Below are 21,711 nucleotides of genomic sequence, written 5' to 3' on the forward strand. Positions count from 1 at the left end.
CAAAATTCAGCCTGTGTGCAAGTCTGTAGTTCAAATGGCCTGTGCATTTCACAAATGAATTCTAAGTAAAAGAAAGGGATAGATGGAGAATGTGTACTTAAAAGAAACATAAAAGACATACTATATATTTTTAAATGGGGCAAGATTAAACTATAGTATCTACAGTGTGCCAGATAAAACAGAGTGATTGATAAGATTTTATAGATATGCAAAAAATACTATAGAAGTCAAGACAGTAGTTATTTTTAGAGGCCTGGAGAGATGCAACGAGGATGGAGACATCTGGAAGGAATGCCATTTTCTGGCCTGTGTGATGCGTATGAGGTTGTTACCATGATAATAATGTGCTAAGCTATACATTGTGTTTTATTTTACAACAAAAATAAAGTACCTTTAAAAACTCATCATACACACACATTCCCTACTAAGAAAGACAGTTAGGAATCTATAAAATCCATTAAACAAAATGAATTCACTGAACCTAGCTGGTGAACAGGTGCCCAAACTACCTGACTTTCTAAAGGTTTCTGCCAAACCCTGAGGATTTTGAGCCACTCTTTGAAGGCTGTGTGAGGCATGGGAGACACAAGATAAAGGCTGGAACCCACCCAAATAGATGCCCCCCCATGTAAATTTGTGCCCCTGAAGAGCTAAATCAGGATAGAATGAATAATAAATAAAGTCTATAAAGGATTTAACAAGAAAACTTGATGCTCTGTGGGCTTAAAAACAAAAACAAAAAAAAACTCTTAAGTGAATTTATTGCCATCAACTGAATACTATGTACTCTGAATTAATGTCTCTGTGTTCCCCACGTATCTTAAAGAAGAAACACAAGCGTGCATGCACACACACATGCACACACACACACACACACACCAGGGGAGAATTTAATTTAAATCAACCAAGTTTTGTAGTTTTCTTTGGTGACTGGTAAGCCTCTCTGCAGGACTTAAAGAATTCTCATGCAAAAAGGTCCAAGGAAATGAGTGGCTTAAAGAATAATCGAAAACACATAAATATAAATTAGTAAAAAATAAGAAAATGACTTTGAAGAAATTATCCAGGATGCACTCCACAAAAACGAGAGGAAGTAACATATAGAAGAGAGTGGGACACATACTGGATGGCGTGAAAAGGTCTACAATACATCCAAACAGATTCCAGAAGGAGATATAAAGAGAAAAAAAAGCATTCAGGTAACGTCTATACTTAAATTTTCTATGTTAGAAAAAAGTAGAATAAATAATAAAAATGAGTCAAATGATCAGAATAAAGGAAATTCTAAAGATAAGCAACCATTGAAACAGAAAACAAATACATAATACAGAGGACCAATGAACTTAAAAAAGTTTCTTGAAAAAAAAAGAGAGAGTTCCAAGGCTTTGTGGGGCATGGGGGGAGAGACACAAAAGAGAGAAGGTGGCACAAACAATATTAAAAATATAAAAAATTTAAAATATTGAAAAAAGGACAGAGGAAACCTCAGATCTCACAGAAAGTACACAGAAAACAAGATATAAAAATTCATGCCCAAAAATGAAAAACATTAATAGATGAATTCCTAAAACACACACACACACACACACACACACACACACACACACACCCAGCTACCAATACTGATTCAAGGAGAAATAGAGAATCTGACTAGCCCTATAAACAAATAATAATAATCTGTGATTAAAATGTTTCCCACCAGGGAAATGCCAACCCCAGAGAGTTTTACTGATGGGATCTTCTAAGATATTCCAGAGATTGGTAAGTCAAATGTTATACTAAGTCTTCCAGAGATTAGAAAACAAGGCAACACTTTATAATTCCCTTTATCACTAGGACTATCACACATGCTCTGTACAGCAGGAAGGAATATGAGAGACCAATCATACAGATAGACATGGATGCAAAAATGCTGAACAGAATATGAGCAAACTGAACCTCAGAATATGTAAAGAAGATAAATATAACTAACCTGAGTTCATCTCATGCAAAACATTGGTTTCTTCTAGGACATGAAGTCCACCATAACACCAAAGAAGAAAAATGATTATCTCAAAAGATGAGGAAAAAAGGATTCAGTAAAATTCTAATACCTGTTGAATTAAACACATTTGGATGAAAGGGAAAATCCTTAAGAGGCTGTCAGCAAACAACCAACACCACCGGTGCTGTTCCTGGCAGGAAAGTTCACACTGGTGACTTGTGGATGGTATCCACTCTGAGATCAGGACAAATCAACAATGCTATCTCTACTTTTGTTCAGTAGTGTAGCGAAGGTTCTAATCAGCACAGAAAGGACCAGCTAAGCATCCGATTTCAGCTCAGGTCGTGATCTCGCGGTCCGTGAGTTCGAGCCCTGCGTCAGGCTCTGTGCTCACTGCTCAGAGCCGGAGGCTGCTTCTGTTTTTGTGTCTCCCTCTCTCTCTGCCCCTCCCCCATTCATGCTCTGTCTCTCCCTGTCTTTCAAAAATGAATAAATGTTAAAAATTTTTTTTTAAAAACACAAAGCATAATCACTGAAAGGATGAAACAAAATTCTCATTACTCCAGATGCCCCTGCAGAATTCCTTCCTCACAAAAGACCCTTCAAGTAAAGTTTGTGAATATAAAACCTTAGCAGGAATCTTGATTCAAGATCAATCAATCTATCTACCTACCTACCTACCTACCTACTTATTTTTAGAAAGAGAGAAGAGAGAGCACACTCAAGCTGGGGAGAGAGGCAGGGGAGGGGGAAGGGGAGAGAGAGAGAGAGAGAGGAAGAAGAAGAGAGGAAGAAGGAGAGAGAGAGGAAGAAGGAGAGAGAGGGAGAGGAAGAAGGAGAGAGAGAATATTAAGCAGACTCCACACTCAGTGTGGGCTCAATCCCATGACCCTGAGATCATGACCTGAGCTGAAATCAAGAGCCAGCTGCTCAACCAACTTAGCCACCCAGGTGTCCCTTGATTCAATATTTTGAAGCAAGAATCTTGAAACAAGACTCTAAGCCAACTTTATTTTACTATGCCAACAATGATCGCTAGAAAATACAATTTTTAAAACATAAAATATAATCTTTTTAAATGTAAAGTACCTAGGAATACATTGAACAACAGATGGCCAAACTCTTCATGAAGAAAATTATGAAATTCTACTGAGAGTCCTTTCAAAAGGACAACTAGTCTTAAAAAAATCCCAATTAAATGTAAAGAGATATGGTTTGAAATGGAAAGGATTGTTGTCATAATACCAATTCCCTTTATATACTGATTTATAGATTCATTTAATTTCCATGAAAATTGCAACACAAAACTTGATAAGGTGATTCTAAAACTTATAGGAAGGAGCAAAGGTCCAAGTACAATTTAGACATTGAAGAAGAACAAATTTTAGAGTATGTGTTCTCCCAGATAGCAAGATTTATACCACAATTAGAGCAATTAGAACAATGTGCATTATACAGGAATAGATATATGGATCAATAAAACAGAACAGAGAATTTAGAAATCTACATACATGGGCACTTTGCAAGTCAGTGACGGAAATAAATGAAAATGACTGGCTATATATACTAAAAAATCAAAATGAAACTGGACATTTACCTCCCATCAAACCACAAAATCATTTCTAAGATAACAGAGACAAATGAAGGTTAACACTTATACAAATGGCAGAAGAGATAATGGAAGAAGGATTGTGCTATGAAAGGAGTTCTTAAAAAACATACCAAAGGTATAAACCAGAGAGAAAATATTAACGATTGATTACATTAAATTAAAGAATATATAAGTCCTCAAAAGAGTTTAGAAAGATAAATCACAAACTGGAATAAATTTGCGACATGCAGAGTCGATAAAAAACCTTTACCTAGAAGTCACAAGGATGTTTATTAACCATTAAGAAAAAGCCCAGTGGGGGGGAAATGGACAAAAGAAATAAAGTGACATTTCACAGAAAAGTAAATACAAACAGCTTATAAATATATGAAAATGCTTAATATGATGTGTAATAATTTAACATAAATTCAAACCCCAAGAACCCTTTGATACTCCAACCAAATTGGCAAAATATTTTTCATTAGTTACTATCAAGTGTTGGCAAGGATGTGAATGAATGAGAACTCTTCTTGACTGTAGCTGGGAGACTAAATTAGAATAATTACTTTGGAAAACAACTTGTCATTATGTGATACCTTAAGTAGGCATATAACCTACCACCTAACTATACTATCCCCAGGTTTAAACCCTAGAAAAATTCTTGCACATGGACACAAGGGGCGTTATGAAAAAGAATGTTCGTAATGAGACTGCTTGCAATAGCAAAAAACAAAAACAAAACTAAAACCCCCCGAGTCTACGTAAACATTCATCAGAATTTGGATATACAAATTGTTATATATTCATACAACAGAATGCTATACAACATGAAAAATTAGTAAAGTGAAAATGGCACTCAATAAGGATGCATTGCAAAAACATTCTGAACAAAAGAAGCAAATCACAGAAGAGTTTACAACAGGATTCAATTTATAACACTTCAAAATAAGTTATCTATCTACACAGACACACATATATCTGGAATACATACACACACACACTCATATGGGGAATATGTGTACATGTAGTAAAGTGATCAGAAGAAACAAGGAAAGTCTTCACAAAAAAGCAGAATAAAGTTATCTGCAGGAAAGGGAAGAGAATGCAAACAGAAAGACAAACAGGAAGGTTCTAAATTGCTACAAATATTTTATTTCTTAGGCTGGGGGCTGGGCAGGCAGTAGCTCCTTTTGGTTATCATTTAAACTGAGCTGATGAATTTTGTTCATTTTTATGAATATTATCTATGTCAGTAAAACTGTACATACACATATGTTTATATTAGGGAAAAAAATGAATCTATGATATTTGAGCCAAGAGACAGCTATTGATATATGAAAGAGCGTTAGGCCACCCCACAATGTGTCTTTTTGCACAACCTGCTGCAAAGAAATACTGCCTCCGAGCCTGATAGAGGATGCATCCTTGGGCACTTACCCTAGTCATTGTGGTTCTTAGAATTCTATTTCCAAATATCCGCCACTCCCTCATCCTTGTCCACTGTGTTACTGCCGCAACAAAAAAAGCTACCATATTCTGTAAGAACCATTGCTGCCAACAGGTCTAGGAGGTAAGACAGTAAGGAGATGCCTGCTTCAGACATTCCAGGGGAATCTAACAGATTGCTGGCACTTCCTCGCTAAATAATCAGTTACACTCACGGTCTGTGGTTCGAGCCCTGCATTGGGCTCCTCAGCTGGCAACGTGGAGCCTGCGTGGGATTCTCTCTCTCTCTCTGCCCTTCCCCCACTCATGCTGTCTCTCTCTCTCTCAAAATAAATACATAAACTTAAAACTTTTAAATAAAAAAGAGTCAGTTACTGTCCTGTATTTTTGTTGTTGTTGTTGTTTGTTTATTTTTGAGAGAGAGACACAGACAGACAGAGAGACGGAGACACAGAATCCGAAGCAGGCTCCAGGCTCCGAGCTGTCAGCCCAGAGCCCGACTCGGGCTTGAACCCACGGACTGTGAGATCATGACCTGAGCCAAAGTCGGACACTCAATCGACTGAGCCACCCAAGCGCCCCCACTGTTCTGTATTTTTAGGTGAACAGACATCAGTTGGAAGATGAGTCTGCCAGTGCACTGGCATAGGCAGTGTCAGGAGAGAGGCATCCTAAGAGGCCCATAAAATAAGCAGGCTAAGAGGACAGAACAGAATCTGAGAGCTCAGGCAAAGCCGCCTGGGCACAGCAGTTGGCTCCTGGAGCAATTTAAACGATGAGGTGAGAGGCACTAAATGCAAAGGGAACTCCGAGGACAGGGCGATCAATCCCTGCCAAGCTTATCTCCCGACAAGGGGGAGGACTCCAGCTTGCAGCTGTAACATTAAAATGTAATGTTTCCACTGGGATTTAGCATGGCAGGTTTCCCTGAAGCTTCGGTTTCACTCAGTTAACTAATTATGAGAGAATGTGACATTGGTATTTACTTTTTCTACAGGGACAAATCATTCCCAGCAGGAGAGACAGGTTGTTATTTTTGTTCTGTTTTGTTTTGTCATTAAAAAGAGATTATTTACACAGTAGTAAATAAACTCTTGTTAAAGGGAGTTTTTCCTTTCCTTCTATAATTCTATCAATTCACCTTAACGCTGACAATCATTTCTTTTGTTTTCCAGAGACGGGGGGGGGGACATAAATAAGCAAGGGCTGGGTGTTAGAACTGGGTTTGAAAATTAACTCTACCACTCACTAGCTGTGTGATCTTAAGCAAGTTAGTTAGGCACTGTGAGTCTGTTTCCTCCACTAAAAAATTGAGAATAACACATCTACTGTGGGATGAAATGAACTCTCATATAGTTGAAGCACTTTAGTACGGTGCCTCTGTACAAAAAGTGCTCAATAAATTTTAGCCTTTATTCTTAATGACTCTGATTCCATATTATATAAATAGAAACAGGTTACATTTTATTTATGCCGTATATGGTCTGCTTTCTATGCGACCCCACATCTAATCATGAACTGTATCTTTACTTTGCCACCACAAGCTACATTGTGTGTAAACCACTTCACTCTTCCTCATCCCGATATAAAAAGGTTTCCAATGTAAATTCAGTATCTAATGATAATGTTGAAGGAAACAGATTTCTGCCCCTCTTCCACCCCCAGGACATCTTTTAACTTCTCTATTTTTTAAGTTTATTTATTTTTGAGAGACAGAGAATTTATTTTTGAGAGAGAGAGAGAGAATTTATTTTTGAGAGAGAGAGAGAGAGAGAGAGAGAGAGAGAGAGATTGAATGGGAGGGACAGAGAGAGAGGGAGAAAGAGAGAATCCCTGATGCAGGGCTCCACTCACAAACTGCGAGATCATGACCCGAGCTGAAACTAAGAGTTGGATGCTTAACGGACTGAGCCACCCAAGCACCTCTCTTTTTACCTTATCAAAGTATGCAGTACTGAGTAAATATCACTAATCAACTCACACCTCCGCACTGACTGCCTGGACAATAATAGCATTGTGTTTGGGGTACTTTTAACAAACTGGAAAGTGATTTCACAGATGATCTCCCACTTGAACTCATAATTCCATGACATAGGCAGGGTAGACCTGAATAGCTCCACCTCACAGACAAGGAAGTAAAAGCTAATAGAGGATAAATGAAGAGCCATGATATTCAAGCTTATTTGCTATGAAAGGTAATCTGTTGGAATTGAGAACGCCGGGGATATTAGACTTCGGAAAATTAGATTTTCTCAAGAACAAAGTCTGTTTTGAAGATATCCAGAGTAACTGATTACTAAAGAGAAAAGAAAGGTCATTGGTAGTAAGCTAACAAAACAGTCAAGAGGCATGGGGTTTTATATGCCAATTTCACTCTCCATTTGCTCAATAAGCCTCAATTTTTCTATCACTAAGTTTGAGAAAGTAAAAATGTCACTTCTTACCATTTTTAAAAGCACACATATTGCAATGTCATCATCGTGTCCAAATGTAAACTGGATGACAGAATATTCAGGAGGTTTAATGTGAACCGCAGAAAAAATGAACACTTAAAAATGCATAAACATGAGAAAACATATTTTAAGTGCTAACAGAAAATCCTGGTGATAAAGAAAAGGACAAGAATATGTTTCCAAGGTTACATGAGCTAGAAGATGATGGAAAATTAATAAGATTACAAAAATCAGCCCTGTAATTTCAAATTACATATTCGCAGAGATTTTTGGAAGTTACAGACTCAAACTAAGAGGCATGGTTTTATAGTAAGTTTTTTGAAGCCATGAGAATAAAAACCCCTCAAATTTGGTTAATATTTCTTTAACTAGTTCTACTAGTACTAGTTAAGTACTTAATACTAGTTAAGAACCATATATGGGGTCTTAAAATGATCAATTCTGAAGTACTATTTATACTGAGCAAGTCTTTCTGGTGGTAATCATTTTTCAAGGACTTCCAAGGTCACCACCAATGCTCACTGATGGCTCATAACTCCTTAATTCCTAGCAAACTACAGAATTGCAATTCAGAAGTCTCTCCACATACCCCTTTTTATGGAATAGGGGATAAGATAAGTTCTAATAGACTGGAAGGTCAAAACAAGCAACGGCCATTTAGAGGGACCCTAGTTCAAAATAAAAACCAGAACTCAAGCTTTGAGTCATTGGAACTTGGAGGCCCAAGGACCTGGAACCATGCAATAAAAAACCTGGTCGTACCAACACCAATGAGCAAAACAGCACACCATAATAGGTCATTATTTGGTGATTGGTTTCCTAATTCTTACTTAACAGGTCTAAACATTATTTGTGCTGTGATCTTCAGAGAATGTGATACATCTTCATTTCAGTACTATGAGAGATCTTATGATATGACAGAATAGGCCTGCCTAAAACTCCCTCTCTTTGTCCTAAGTCATTCATTTAATGAACATCTGTTGAATGTTGGCTATTTGTTGGGATCTATATCAAAGAACTCACAGTCTAGCAGGGGAGACAGGTAAATCAAGCATCAAATCTATGTGTCAGATTCTAGAAGAAATATATTTCTTGCAAATGAGAAGTCAGTCAGAAAGCTCTCGGGGAAAATGAGATGATTAACAAGGTCTCAAATGGTAAGTATAAACTGTGTAACTTGCAAAAAAGTGGAGTAGCTTCCTGTCACAAACAACAGCACCGATAAAAGCAGGGAAACATGAAAACATGGTGAGGTCTAGAAATTACATATGATACTACATGGCGAGAGGATACAGCATGAGTAGCAGAAAGGGGAACACAGGCCAAAAGAAGCAATAAGCAGTAGAGGTAGACAAAGATTTCATCATTTACTATTTCTATTCCATGTGAAGATACAATATTGGAAAGCTGAATACAATGATTTGTCTACTGGTAAGATTTCCTCCCATAAGCAATGGGAGTAGATTTTTGCTGTAGAACGGTCAAGTGTGGTGCTAAGTCTACAGTGAATTGGAGGATGGAAACTGGGACATGGATACCAGTTAATAAGACAATTTTAAAAGTCCAAGTAAGACATGGAGAGGCCCCAAGCTATAGCCATGGGATGGAAAAGAGAATAGAGATAAAAGAATATAAAAACCGGAGTTAATAGCATTTGGTGACCAAACAGAACGAGGGGATGAGGGGGGAAGTTTACAGCGCCTTCATGTGCTTTACTTAGCTGGCTGAGGGGGTAATGGTGCCCTTGGCCAACCTGGGGATGGCAGGAGGAGGAATGCCGGTAGTTCCAGGGTCCTGGTGTATTTCTCTTTTATAAGATTAGTCACATCTCACTTTATATTGCGAGAGGTATGTGTCATTCCTCCACCCCTTTGCCACAAGACTCATAAAGTTCCTTGAGGGGGACAATTCTGTCACATACCACATTGTCCCTGCATATAGCCCCCAACAGCATATTTGTATAACATGATTATATAGCAGAACGGACCCATGGTACACACTCAGTGAACATTTTTGTATGACTGAAGGAAAAAATGAACAACTCTCAAAGTTAAATGTGACAAAACTATACATTTTATCCTTTGAATGGAATAATTGTGTCATAAATGCAAATAACTCACCTTGGCTGGGTAATAATTCAGACCATTACCAATTAGGTTCATTTCAGACTGAGCAAATTCCAACATCCAATCCTGAAGGGACTTTTGGGAATATCTACTACAAACCCTCATTTTAAAAGATATAAATCTGTGATTCAGAGATGTTACACAGCTAGCCCCAAGTCACAAAAAGGATCCAGTGATGGGACAGAAATCAGGCAGATAAATTAAGCTTTGTAATATTCGTCCACCAAAATGGTTATATACAGATTTGAAGACACTATGAGATATCACACTTAGCTAGGATGCATTGAGTTTTTAAAGTGCTTGACATTTCACACACAAAAAATACATGAGGCCAACGTCTTAGAAACATTTTCTCAGATAATTCTTGCCTCTGACAATGAAATGCAAGAACGGCGCTCAACTTTTAATCCTGAATTAGTATAAGTAAAACAGATTCTTACCATGATCTTCTGAAGAGACTGGTGACCTAAAACGAGATAATAAGCATGATAAGTGTTTTGTAAATGACACTCTATAAATGCAATACCGATCAAGAATAAACTCCTAGAAATAATGCCCCCCCCAATTCAGTTAAACAGAAAGTCAATACAGTAGACAGTATAATTAATTTGTTGGTCAAATAGTTTATTCTAATCAATAACTCTCAAAGCTTACCCGGATTGGTTGGGTGATTGGAGTTCATATAATTTCAGTCTACTGCATGGTGTTATAGGACTGCAACACACTTAGTGAAGTCTGCATTTATCACAGACAAACAGAAAAGTCAGAGAAATGTGGTAATGGATGGAATCCTGTGATGTCACCAAATGCCCAAGGCCAGGCTTCCAAAGAAAATGCCAGGGATGGAAATAAGCACCAGATGGAGTGTGAGTAAAAAGAAATCTACTTGGGACGGTAAAAAATGAGACATAAGTGAAGTAAATGGTATGTACCCTTCTCATTATTGGTTTTTGTTTCCATTCTTTGTGGAATTGAATGTTTCAGTGAGCACGCCATAGGCCCTCTGCATGCCAGACTCGTAGTTCTAAACCCGGAAGAACCAGTTTGAGGCAAGAGGGAAACCACTGGGGTCCCATAGAGCTTTTATAAATCAATGACTTTTATGACTTTTCCACACCATTTGAGGAAGGCACCCATGAAGCATCTTATCGAGCCCTTCACAATAAAGATCCTTCTTTCTTCCGCAGCTCACTACTCACTGAGTTGCTCTGAACGGTACAGACACAACCCTGAAGATGAATTCCCCTCGGGCTTAAAAGACAGTCTTGACTCCACCAGCTAGTCCTTTTCATAGGATAAAGTGAGACACACAATTCTGTTTTCACGGAATTTTGAAAGGAAATGCCGGGAAGCGCCCTCTCTTCTAAATGACCAGCCTGCTGGAATCTGTAGCACGGAGGGGACCAAAGGCTAGCACGAGAGTTTGGTAATCTACCCAGTAATATAACTAGTATTTATAAGACATGATGACAAATGTTGGGACAAGAATGATTTGGCGGGTGCACAGAGGTGGAAGGAAGGTTTTAGCTACTTCGGGATGCTTGATAATGCTGTACTTTATCTACTGATTGTTAATATTCCTGTTCATTATGTGAGTGATCAGTAAAGTATAAAGACACAGCAGTCATGGTGAGAAAGCCTTCGATTTCTGTTAGGGGCAACATGGTAAATCATTTCAACCGTACCTGTCTTGTCAAGTAAACTTCTGCATGTAAAAACAATAGAGGGTCCCCAGATTTGGTAAGGGGAAAACCTGACATCGGGGTCATGGACACAGGGAGCACTGAAAGGGAACCTGCTACAGGCTACCTCCCCACCCCCGCCAGCCCCCGCAGAGTTCGCTGCCTGAGAAATGCCACTGGCCTCCCCAGGGGAAGACGATCTATGCTCTCCTTGGAAGTGCCCTATTTTATACCATCCACACACTAGTCTTCCCCACTGAGTTGCGAGCAAAAAGAAAAATAGGACCATGTCTTACTTAGTATAGAATAGGCCCCTGACTGAAATGTGTTGAATTGAATTAATGTCAGCCCCACCACACTGGTGTTTAGACTCAGACACATTCTGGAGCTCCTCAAAAAATCATCATGTCCCCTGCAAACTGTCTGCCAGACGGGTTTGCCAGCTCCTAGGCCAGCCATGAGGGAAGGGCCTATGGAGGAGACAAGCTCCAAGCTCTGGAATGGGGATAATGTGAGCACTCGAAGAGCCAAAAGACACCCAATGCACCCAGCAAAAGAGACCCACAATCTGCCTTAACGATTAGGAAAAACACAGCGGGGAGAGAGTGCTGAATAGAGCTGAATAGAGCTGAATGGGATTGGAAGTTGAGTCTACCGAGAAGCATGTATTTGAAATAAGATAATTTCTTACGATTTCTAGGGCATCAAAAAGAGCCAGCAACAAGGTAACATCTTCAGCCCCGGTGTTTTGTGACGGGAATTAAGCAAAAACACATCTTGGATTGTTTGCAATTAATTTCTCACAGCGCTATAGGAACAAAGAAAAATCCATGCCAACAGATGACTAAATGCCTCAGGTGGAAGGCTTGCAAAGCAGAGCTTTCAATGCCTTTCTGTGAAGGCAAAGCACTAATAGTAAATCTGAAAAATTCCAGATGGCTTCGTTCAAGTCCCAAGGGGATGCATTCTGCGGTACGTCCAGGCAGTGGGGAAGAACTATCAATTTCAGAGTGTTTTCTAAGGATTAGTCATGTTGAGTTTTCTGTGCTGAATGTCTCCCACATGCCTGGATTTGTGGAATTTTAAGACATATGGAGTATTTCAATCCTCACTCAGTATTTCACCTTTCACTCTTAACGAGTCACTAAATTATACTACTGAGACATGCACATCATCCATTATTGCTGGAAATGGGCATAAAAAGTTTTACAGAACTTAGCTCAGGAGAGAGGGAAATTCATGAAATCAGCAATATAAGTAGTTATTTTTAAAACAGAGAGGTTGAGCCCCAGGAACAGATAATCTTCCTCAACCTGACAACTGAGGAATGCGGGAAAGCTCACTGCGTTCCCTCCCGCTGCACCTGCAAGACTTGTGGCTCGGTTGCAGACTGTTCGTTTCTCCTCCAGATACACTTTATCCTGGAGATAGCATCTGCTCATATAATGCAAAGTAGGACTAGCATTCAAATAACTCCAGGATTTCGGGTCTTCCTCACCTCTTTCCTCAGTACTAGTCTTTTATTACGGTCCACAGAGTATCTGCACTTGATTTTGCTTAGTTTTATTTGTTTTGTGAGGTTCTTTTTACATTAAAAAAAAAATTAATGCTTTATTTGTTTTTGAGAGAGAGAGAGAGAGAAGCAGAGTACTAGTGGGGGTAGGACAGAGAGAGAGGGAGACACAGATTTCGAAGTAGGCTCCAGGTTCTGAGCTGTCAGCACAGAGCCTGACACAGGGCTCAAACTCGTGAACCGTGAGATCATGACCTGAGCCGGAGTCGGACGCTTAACAGACTGAGCCACCCAGGCACCCCCCCCTTTTTTTAAACATTAATATTTCATTCAAATTCAGCAAAGTAAAATAATAAAAAACAAGAACTCAAGTCCTGGACTTTAAAATCTCCCTCCTATTTTCAATCTTTCTACTTATAATAACCCAAACCTAAATGGTAATTATTATTTGAGCCCCTATTAGGTACCAGGCCCTGTGCCTTGTGACAGGGATATAAAGATGAACAAGATACCAATTTCAAGGAATTCAACCTAGTGAAGGAGAAAAATATGTAAACACCTGACTACAGTGAAAACAGTACAATCATCAAAACATGTACAAAGTAAAGAGGGAGCATGGGAGAGAGACCCATTCTGTCCCAAAATAGTAAGGTCTTTCAACAAGCAAGGACCATGTAAGCCAGGCTTGGAAGGACAAGCAGAAGCTTGTTAGGTAAGTAAGAAAGGAGAAGAAGCCTAGGGAGAAACACCAGGCACATGAGAAGGAATTCAGACAGGAAATTTCATAATATGCTATCAGACAGGCAAGTAACTCCGTGTTGCTAAAATGTAAAGGAGTAATTGGCTGGGACTAGAGACAGAAAAGGCAGGGGCTGTTACATACAGGGCCTGACGGCCCATTTCAAAGTGTTGGTAATTTAACCTTCTAAGCTAAATGAAGGTTCTGAAGCAGGAAGTCACACATTCCCATTTGTGCTTCTGACCAGGCAGGGTGCACAGGGTAGAACAAAAACGTAAGAATAAAGGCAGAAGACGTTAAAAACTATTATTGCAAACCTTCTGTTCTTCTTTTTGAAATTCATGAAAAATAACAGGGAGAAGGAGAAACAACAGGAAACATTATCTTTGACTAAACTAGAAGATGCCTATAAACCAAAATCATCTATAAAGAAGAGCTACCAAGTACAGTAAAAATTGGACCAAGTTTCAGGGAGACAGGGAAAGAGTATTTTGATCTCAGATCACTTAAATGATATAAGTTATACAATGTACCACAAAAGCTGGCAGAAAGCCCTCCGCTCTGAGCCAGGTGTCTTGCTAGCTAAAAGTAGAATGGAACTCCATAGGGTATTGTTGCTAAAAAAAAAAAAAAAAAAAGAAAAGAAAAGAAAAAAAAGAAGAAGAAGTTGAAAACAGACCCAGAGTCAAGTTTCCAGAAACACACTGACCCACTATCCCTAATTATCTGTTCCAAACTAGTGGTTCCAAAAAGAACTCCTCCAGTACAAATATGAGTAATAAGTAAAAAGGAACCAGCATGATATCCACAAGAAAATACTCCAAGAAGAAATTAGAACAAGGATCTGCTGACAAACAGAACTGAAGGTGGGAGTGCACTAAAAAGATAATGGTGGGGGCACGTGACAGCTGTTAACAGATTTCTATGAAATTCAGAAATGGAAAAAGGGAAGGAGGGAGCAGGGGAAGGAAGGAATAAAGGATGGAATAGGGCCTCCACAAACAGAAACATAGGAAACACAATAATTATGAAACAGTCCTAGTACCACAGCAGAAGAAAAGAGCAAAAGTTGGTCCAGAGCTTTTGAAAACTCTTGAGGAAAAGCTTGAGGGTTCTTTCCACTGTGTCACCACTGCACTGGGAGAGGAATATTAAAAGGAGGTTGAAAGGTGACTAATAACTAAAATACATATTAAGATATAATCTATTCACTTATTCACCCATTCAAGTATCTGCTTTGTGGAAGTGTCTTGCTGTTTTTCACTTTATTTTTCTGTAAATTTTTTCTGGCTTTTTAAAGTTTTTATTTTAATCCCAGTTAGTTAACATATAGTGTTATATTAGTTTCAGGCATACTATATAGTGATTCAACACTTCCATACAATACACCATGCGCATCATAACAAGTGCCCTCCTTAATACCAATCACCTATTTAACCCCCCCACCCACCTCCACGCTGGTAACCATCAATCTGTTCTCTATAGTTAGGAGTCTGTTTCTTGATTTGTCACTTTCCCTCTTTCTCTCTTTTATTTTCTCTTTGCTTATCTTGTGTCTTAACTTCCACATGAGTGAAATCATGTGATATTTGTCTTTCTCTGACTAGCTTATTTTGCTTAGCTGTATTCTCTCTAGCTCCATCCATGTCATTGCAAATGGCAAGATTTCATCCTTTTTTATGATTGAACAATATTCCATTGTATATATACATTACATCTTTATCCACTGATGATGAATTGATGGACACTTGGGCTGCTTCCTAAGTTTGGCTATTATAAATAATGCTGCAGGAAACACAGAGGTGCATATATCCTTTTGAATGAGTGTTTTTGTATTCTTTGGGTAAATATCTGGTAGTGTGATTGCTGAACTGTAGGATAGTTCTATTTTTAACTTTTTGAGGAAACTTCTGTACTGTTTTCCACAGTGGCTGCACCAGTTTGCATTCCTAACAAAAATGCACGAGTGGTCCTTTTTCTCTATGTCCTCACCAACAATTGTTGTTTCTTGTGTTGTTGATTTTAGCCATTCTGACAGGTATGAGGTGATATCTCATCATAGTTATGATTTGCATCATAACTGATGGTAAGTGATGATAAACATCTTTTCATATGTCTGTTGGCCCTTTGTAGGTCTTCACTGGAGAAGTGTCTGCTTTTTATTTTTTGGGTGTTGAGTTGTGTAAGTTCTTTATGTATTTTGTATAACTAACCCTTTATTGGAATGTCATTTGCAAATATCTTCTTCCATTCAGTAGTTTGCTTTTTAGTTTTGTTGAGTGATTCCTTCTCTGTGCAGAAGATTTTCATTTTGATGTAGTCCCAATAGTTTATTTTTGCTTTTGTTTCCCTTGCTCAGGAGAACCATCTAGAAAAATGTTGCTACAGACAATGTCAGAGAAGTAACTGCCTTTGCTCTTTTCTAGGATTTTTATGGTATCAGGTCTCACATTTAGGGCCTTAATTCATTTTGAACTTATTTTTGCATACGGTGTAAGAAAGTGGTCCAGTTTCTTTCTTTTGCATGTTACTGTCCAGTTTTGTGAACATCATTTGTTGAAGAGATTGCCTTTATCTCGCTGAATATTATTTCCCACTTTCTTGAAGATTATTTGACAATATAGTTGTGGGTTTATTTCTAGATTTTCTATTCTGTTTCACTGATCTATGTGTCTATTTTTTGTTTCGCTGCCATACTCTGTTTTGATTACTACAGCTTTGTAATATATCGAAGTATGGAATTGTGATGCCTCCAGCTTTGCCTTTCTTGGTCAAGACTGCTTTGGCCATTCAATGTCTTTTGTGGTTCCATACAAATTTTTGAATTCTTTGTTCTAACTCTGTGAAAAATGCTATTGGTATTTTGATAGGGATTGCATTAAATTTGTAGATTGCTTTGAATAGTATAGACATTTTAACAATATTTATTCTTCCAATCCATGACCATGGAATGTCTTTCCATTTCTTTGCATCATCTTCAGTTTCTTTCATCAGTGTTTTATGGTTTTCGGACTATAGGTCTTTGACCTCTTTGGTTAGGTTTATTCCTAGGTATCTTATTATTTTTGGTGCAACTGTAAATGGGATTGTTTTCATAATTTCTCTTTCTGATGCCTCATTATTGGTGCATAAAAATGCAATAGAATTCTATATGTTGATTTTTGTGTCCTGCAACTTTAATTTGCTTATTGGTTCTAGCAACTTTTTGGTGGAGTCTTTCAAATTTTTTATATATAGCATAATGTCATCTGCAAATAGTGAAAGTTTACTTCTTCCTTGCCAATTTGGATGCCTTTTATTTCTTTTTGCTGTCTGATTGCTAGGACGTCCAGTACTATGTTGAATAAAAGTGGTGAGAATGGATAAATTTGTTTTCTTCCTGACCTTAGGGGAAAAGCTCTTCATTTTTCCCTATGAAGGATGATGCAAGCTGTGGGTTTTTCATACATAGCCTTTGTAATGTTGAGGTATGTTGCCTCTAAACCTACTTTGTTGAGGTCTTCTATCATGAATGGATGTTGTACTTTGTCAAATGTTTTTTTCTGCATCTACTGAAAAGATCACCTGGTTTTTATCCTTTCTCTGATTGATGTGATGTTGGTTGATTTGTGAATGTTGGTTGATTTGTGAATACTGAACCATCCTGTCAACCTAGGAATAAATCCCACTTGATCATGGTAGATGATTTTTTTTAATATATTGTTGGTTTGTATTTGCTAGTATTTTGTTGAGGAGTGTTGCGTTTACATTCATCAGGGATACTGGCCTGTAGTTCTCCTTTTTAGTGTGTCTTTATTTACTTTAAGTATCAGGGTAATGTTGGCCTCATAGAATAACTTTGGAAGTTTTCCTTCCTCTTCTATTTTTTGGAATAGTTTTAGAAGAATGGGTATTAACTCATCTTTAAGTGTTTGGCAGAATTAGCCTATGAAGCCATAGGGCTCTGGACTTGTGTTTGTTGGGAGCTTTTTGATTACTAATTCAATTTCTTTGCTGGCTACTGATCTGGTCAAATTTTCTATTTCTTCCTGCTTCCATTTTGGTAGCTGATATGTTTGTAGTAATTTATCCATTCCTTCTAACTTGTCCAATTTGTTGGCATGTAGTTTTTCATAATATTCTCTTGAAGTGGTTAGTATTTTTGTGGTGTAGGTTGTTTTTTCTCCTCTCTCATTTGTGATTTTATTTATTTGACTCCTTTGTTTTTTTTTTCCTGGTTAAGTCTGCCTAGAGATATATCAATTTTAGTGATTTTTTTTCAAGGAACCAGCTCCTGGTTTTATTAATCTGTTCTATTATTTTGTAGTTTCTATATCATTTAATTCTGCTCTAGTCTTTATTATGTCCTTCCTCCTGCCAGTATTAGGTTTTGTTTATTGTTGTTGTTCTAGCTCCTTTAGGTATAAGGTTGGGTTATTTTGAGATTTTTCTTGCTTCTTGTATTGCTATAAACTTCCCTCTGATGACTGCTTTTCTTGCATCAGAAAGGTTTCGGACCCTAATGTTTTTGTTTTCACTTGTTTCTATGTATTTTTTAATTTCTCCTTTTCTCCTTTCCTGGTTGACCTATTCATTGTTTAGTGGCATGTTATCTGATCCATGTATTTGTGGTCTTTCCAGATTTTTTTTCTTGCAGTTGACTTCTAGTTTCATAGTGTTGTGGTCAGAAAAGATGCATGGTATGACTTTGATCTTCTTGAATTTGTTGAGGCTTATTTTATGGGCTAATATGTGATCCATTCTGAATAATGTCCCATGTACACTTGAAAAGAATGTGCATTCTGTTTTAGGATGGAAAGTTCAGAATAGATCTGTTAAATCCATCTGGGACAGTATGTCCTTCAAAGCCACTGTCTCCTGGGGCACCTGGGTGGCTCAGTTGGTTAAGTGCCTAACTCATGAATTTGGCTTAGGTCATTATCTAATGGTTCATGAGCTCCAGCCCAACATCAGCCTCTGCACTGACAGTGAGGAGCCCGCTTGGGATTCTCTCTCTCTTTCTCCCTCTTTCTCTCTCTCTCTGAAAATGAATAAACAAATAAACTTTTTAAAAAAGTTTCCTTGTTTCCTTGTTTATTTTCTGCTTAAATAATCTGTCCATTGATGTAAGTGGGGTATTAAAGTCTCATACTATTACTGTATTATTATCAATTAGTTCATTTGTGTTTATTAGCTGTTTTATGTATTTGGGTGCATCATTGTTGGGTGCACAAATATTTACACTTGTTATATCTTCTTGTTGATTGTTCTCTCTTATTATTATACAGTGTCCTTTTGTCTCTTGTTGTAGTCATCGTTTTTTTTTTTTAACGTTTTTATTTATTTTTGAGACAGAGAGAGACAGAGCATGAAGGGGGGAGGGGCAGAGAGGGAAGGAGACACAGAATCGGAAGCAGGCTCCAGGCCCTGAGCCATCAGCCCAGAGCCCGATGCGGGGCTCGAACTCATGGACCGTGAGATCGTGACCTGAGCTGAAGTTGGACGCTTAACCAACTGCGCCACCCAGGCGCCCCCTAGTCATTGTTTTAAAGTCTATTTTGTCCAATGTAAGTATTGCTACTCCAGCTTTCTTTTGACCTCCATTAGCATGACAGATTTTCTCCATCTCCTCACTTTCAATCTGCAGGTGTCTTTAGGTTTAAAATGAGTGTCTTGTAAGCAGCATATAGATGGGTCTTGTTTTTTTAATCCATTCTGACACCCTATGTCTTTTGATTGGAACATTTAGTTCATTTACATTCAAAGTAATTATTGACTGCTATGTATTTATTGTCATTTTACTATTTGTTTTGTGGTTGTTTCTGAAGATTTTCTCTTATCCTTTCTTGTCTTTCATGTTTTGCTGACTTTCTTTAGTGATATGCTTAGAATTCTTTCTCTTTATTCTTTGCATATTTATTAGTATGTGGTTACCATTAGGTTGGTACATAATCTCCTCTGCATATGGCTGTTTATATTAAGTTGATGGTAGTGTAAGTTTGAACCCATTCTTTACTCTTCTCCTCCCCATGTTTCAGGTATATGTTGTTATATTTTACATCTTTTATTTTGTGAGTTCCTTGACTGATTTTTTACATAAATATTCATTTTTAGTCCTTCAGTTTCCTAACTTTATCCTGTCACTTTTGGTCTCTCCTTTCCACTCCAAGAATCCCCTTTAATATTTCTTGCAGGGCTGGTTCAGCAGTCATGCACTCCTTTCATTTTTGTTTATCTAGGAAACGCTTTATTTCTCCATCTATTCTGAATGATATAGCCTTGCTGGATACAGTATTCTTGGTTGCAGATTTTTCCCATCCAGCACTTTGACTATATCGTGCCACTCCCTTCTGACTTGGAAAGTTTCTGCTGAAAAATCCCCTGCTAGCCTTATGGGTTTTGCCTTGTAAGTTACTGTCTTCTTTTGTTTTGCTGCTTCAAAAATTTTTTCTTATCACTGTATTTTGCCAATTACAACTTGTCTTGGTGTCTATCTGCTTTTGTTGATTCTGATGCAAGTTCTCTGTGCCTCCTGGATCTGGATATCTGTTTCCTTCCCCAGATTAATGAAAGTTTTCAGCTTTTATTTCTTCAAATATATTTTATACCCCCCCCCTTCTCTCTTGCTCTTCTGGGACTCCTATAATGTGAATGTCATTATGTTTGATGAGAGTCATTGAGTTCCCTAAGACTATTCTTGTTTTGTGTAATTCTTTGCTCTCTCTTTGTTCAACTTGATTGCTTTCCATTAATTTGTCTTCTAGGTCATTAATTCATTCCTCTGCTTCTTCCAGTCTGCTGTTTATTCCATCAAGCATGTTTCTCATTTCATTTATTGAACCTTTATCTCTGCTATGTTACTCTTTATCTCTGTGTTAAGGGTCTCACTCATATCTTCCACTCTTTTCTCAAATCCAGTGAGTATCCTTATGATCAATGCTTTAAATACTCCATCAGGTATGTCACTTATATCTATTTCACCTAGATGCCTGGCTGTGGCTTTGTCCTGTTCTTTCATTTGGGATAAATTTATCTGTCTTCTTATTTGTCTAAGTCTCTGTGCTTGTTTCTCTGTATTAGGAAAGTCAACTATATATCCTGTTCTTGAGGGTAATGGCCTTATAGAGAAGAGGTCCTGTAGTGCCCTGCCATGTAGGGTTCCCTGTGTCCCAGGGCCTGGAGCTTCTAGGAGTATCTCTAATGTGTGCTGTATGTGCTCTGCTGTTTTGTCTTGGTCCTTCATCCTTCAGGCCAGTCATCTGCAGAGGCTCTCTTTGTCTGTTGTGAGCAGTGTTTGGTCCCTGGCCTGAATGTGATGTGTTTTAACTAGGTTTGCTCTGATCTGTTTATGAAATGAGAATTGTCACCACTGCTGCCCAAACTGAGGCTCTATAAAACTCCCATGCTGGGAGAGAGTGTGAGTAGGGGCTTGGGCACTTGGCGGAGGGGTCCCCTTTGGGCTGGCACTGAGGTAAGTGTGACTGGGAGGTGTGGTTCCACCAGCAGGTGGGGCTTGATGTAAGCAAGTTAAGTAGTGAGTGTCAGTCCTGTGCTGGTTCCCGCAGGTGGCCCTGCACTTATGCTGAGGGGAGAGGGAGGGAAATGGGACTGGGCAGTTCTTTTGTTCCCAGAGGTATCTCTCCATGAATGCTGTCCCTCTGGGACATGCTCCAAGATGAGCGAATAACCTCCCCATTGTGTGTCCCAGGTGGTCTTCTGATTGCTGTTTCCACACTATATGTCTGTGGGCTGTTTGCTTTGCCTTTTCTCCAAGAGCAGTGCAATGCTCTCTAGGCTCTATCCCAGCCAAGCCTGCTGACCTTTAAAACTGCAGGCTTTAAGACCAGCATGCTGGTTGCAAGAACTCATAAAATTTGGTTCCCCTTGCTTCTCAAGCCAATTGCTATGGGAATTTGTTTTCCCCATGCACTCCCCCTGTATGTTAATCTGTCTCTTGCCCTTCTGCGTGACTATGGCTCCCTCCTTTCCACAGCAGCCACATGTTTATTTCCCAAACCATGTCTCTGCACTTCCTACCTTCTTTGACGTGGCCTCTTCTCTACCTTTAGTTTTGGAGTTTGTTCTGCCATTCTTGAGGTTAATTTCTGGGGTATTTAGGATGACTGATATCTACCTACTTGTAATCAGGGGACAAGGCAAGCCTAGGGTCCTCCTACTCCATGGCTAACTTCCAAGAA

General features: G+C 38.5%; 1 protein-coding gene across 3 annotated transcripts in view; it reads right to left on the reverse strand.

The window, feature by feature from the left end:
- The window catches only part of DGKI (diacylglycerol kinase iota), a 455,508-nt gene that overhangs the window by 47,221 nt on the left and 386,576 nt on the right, over positions 1-21,711 (reverse strand). For all 3 annotated transcript variants that reach the window (XM_047850207.1, XM_047850206.1, XM_047850208.1), the window contains one exon: positions 10,041-10,066. In XM_047850207.1, the coding sequence (XP_047706163.1) occupies positions 10,041-10,066 (26 nt within the window). The remainder of the gene's footprint in view (positions 1-10,040; positions 10,067-21,711) is intronic.

This window comes from Prionailurus viverrinus, chromosome A2 (genome assembly GCF_022837055.1).
Source record: "Prionailurus viverrinus isolate Anna chromosome A2, UM_Priviv_1.0, whole genome shotgun sequence".
NCBI lineage: Eukaryota > Metazoa > Chordata > Mammalia > Carnivora > Felidae > Prionailurus > Prionailurus viverrinus.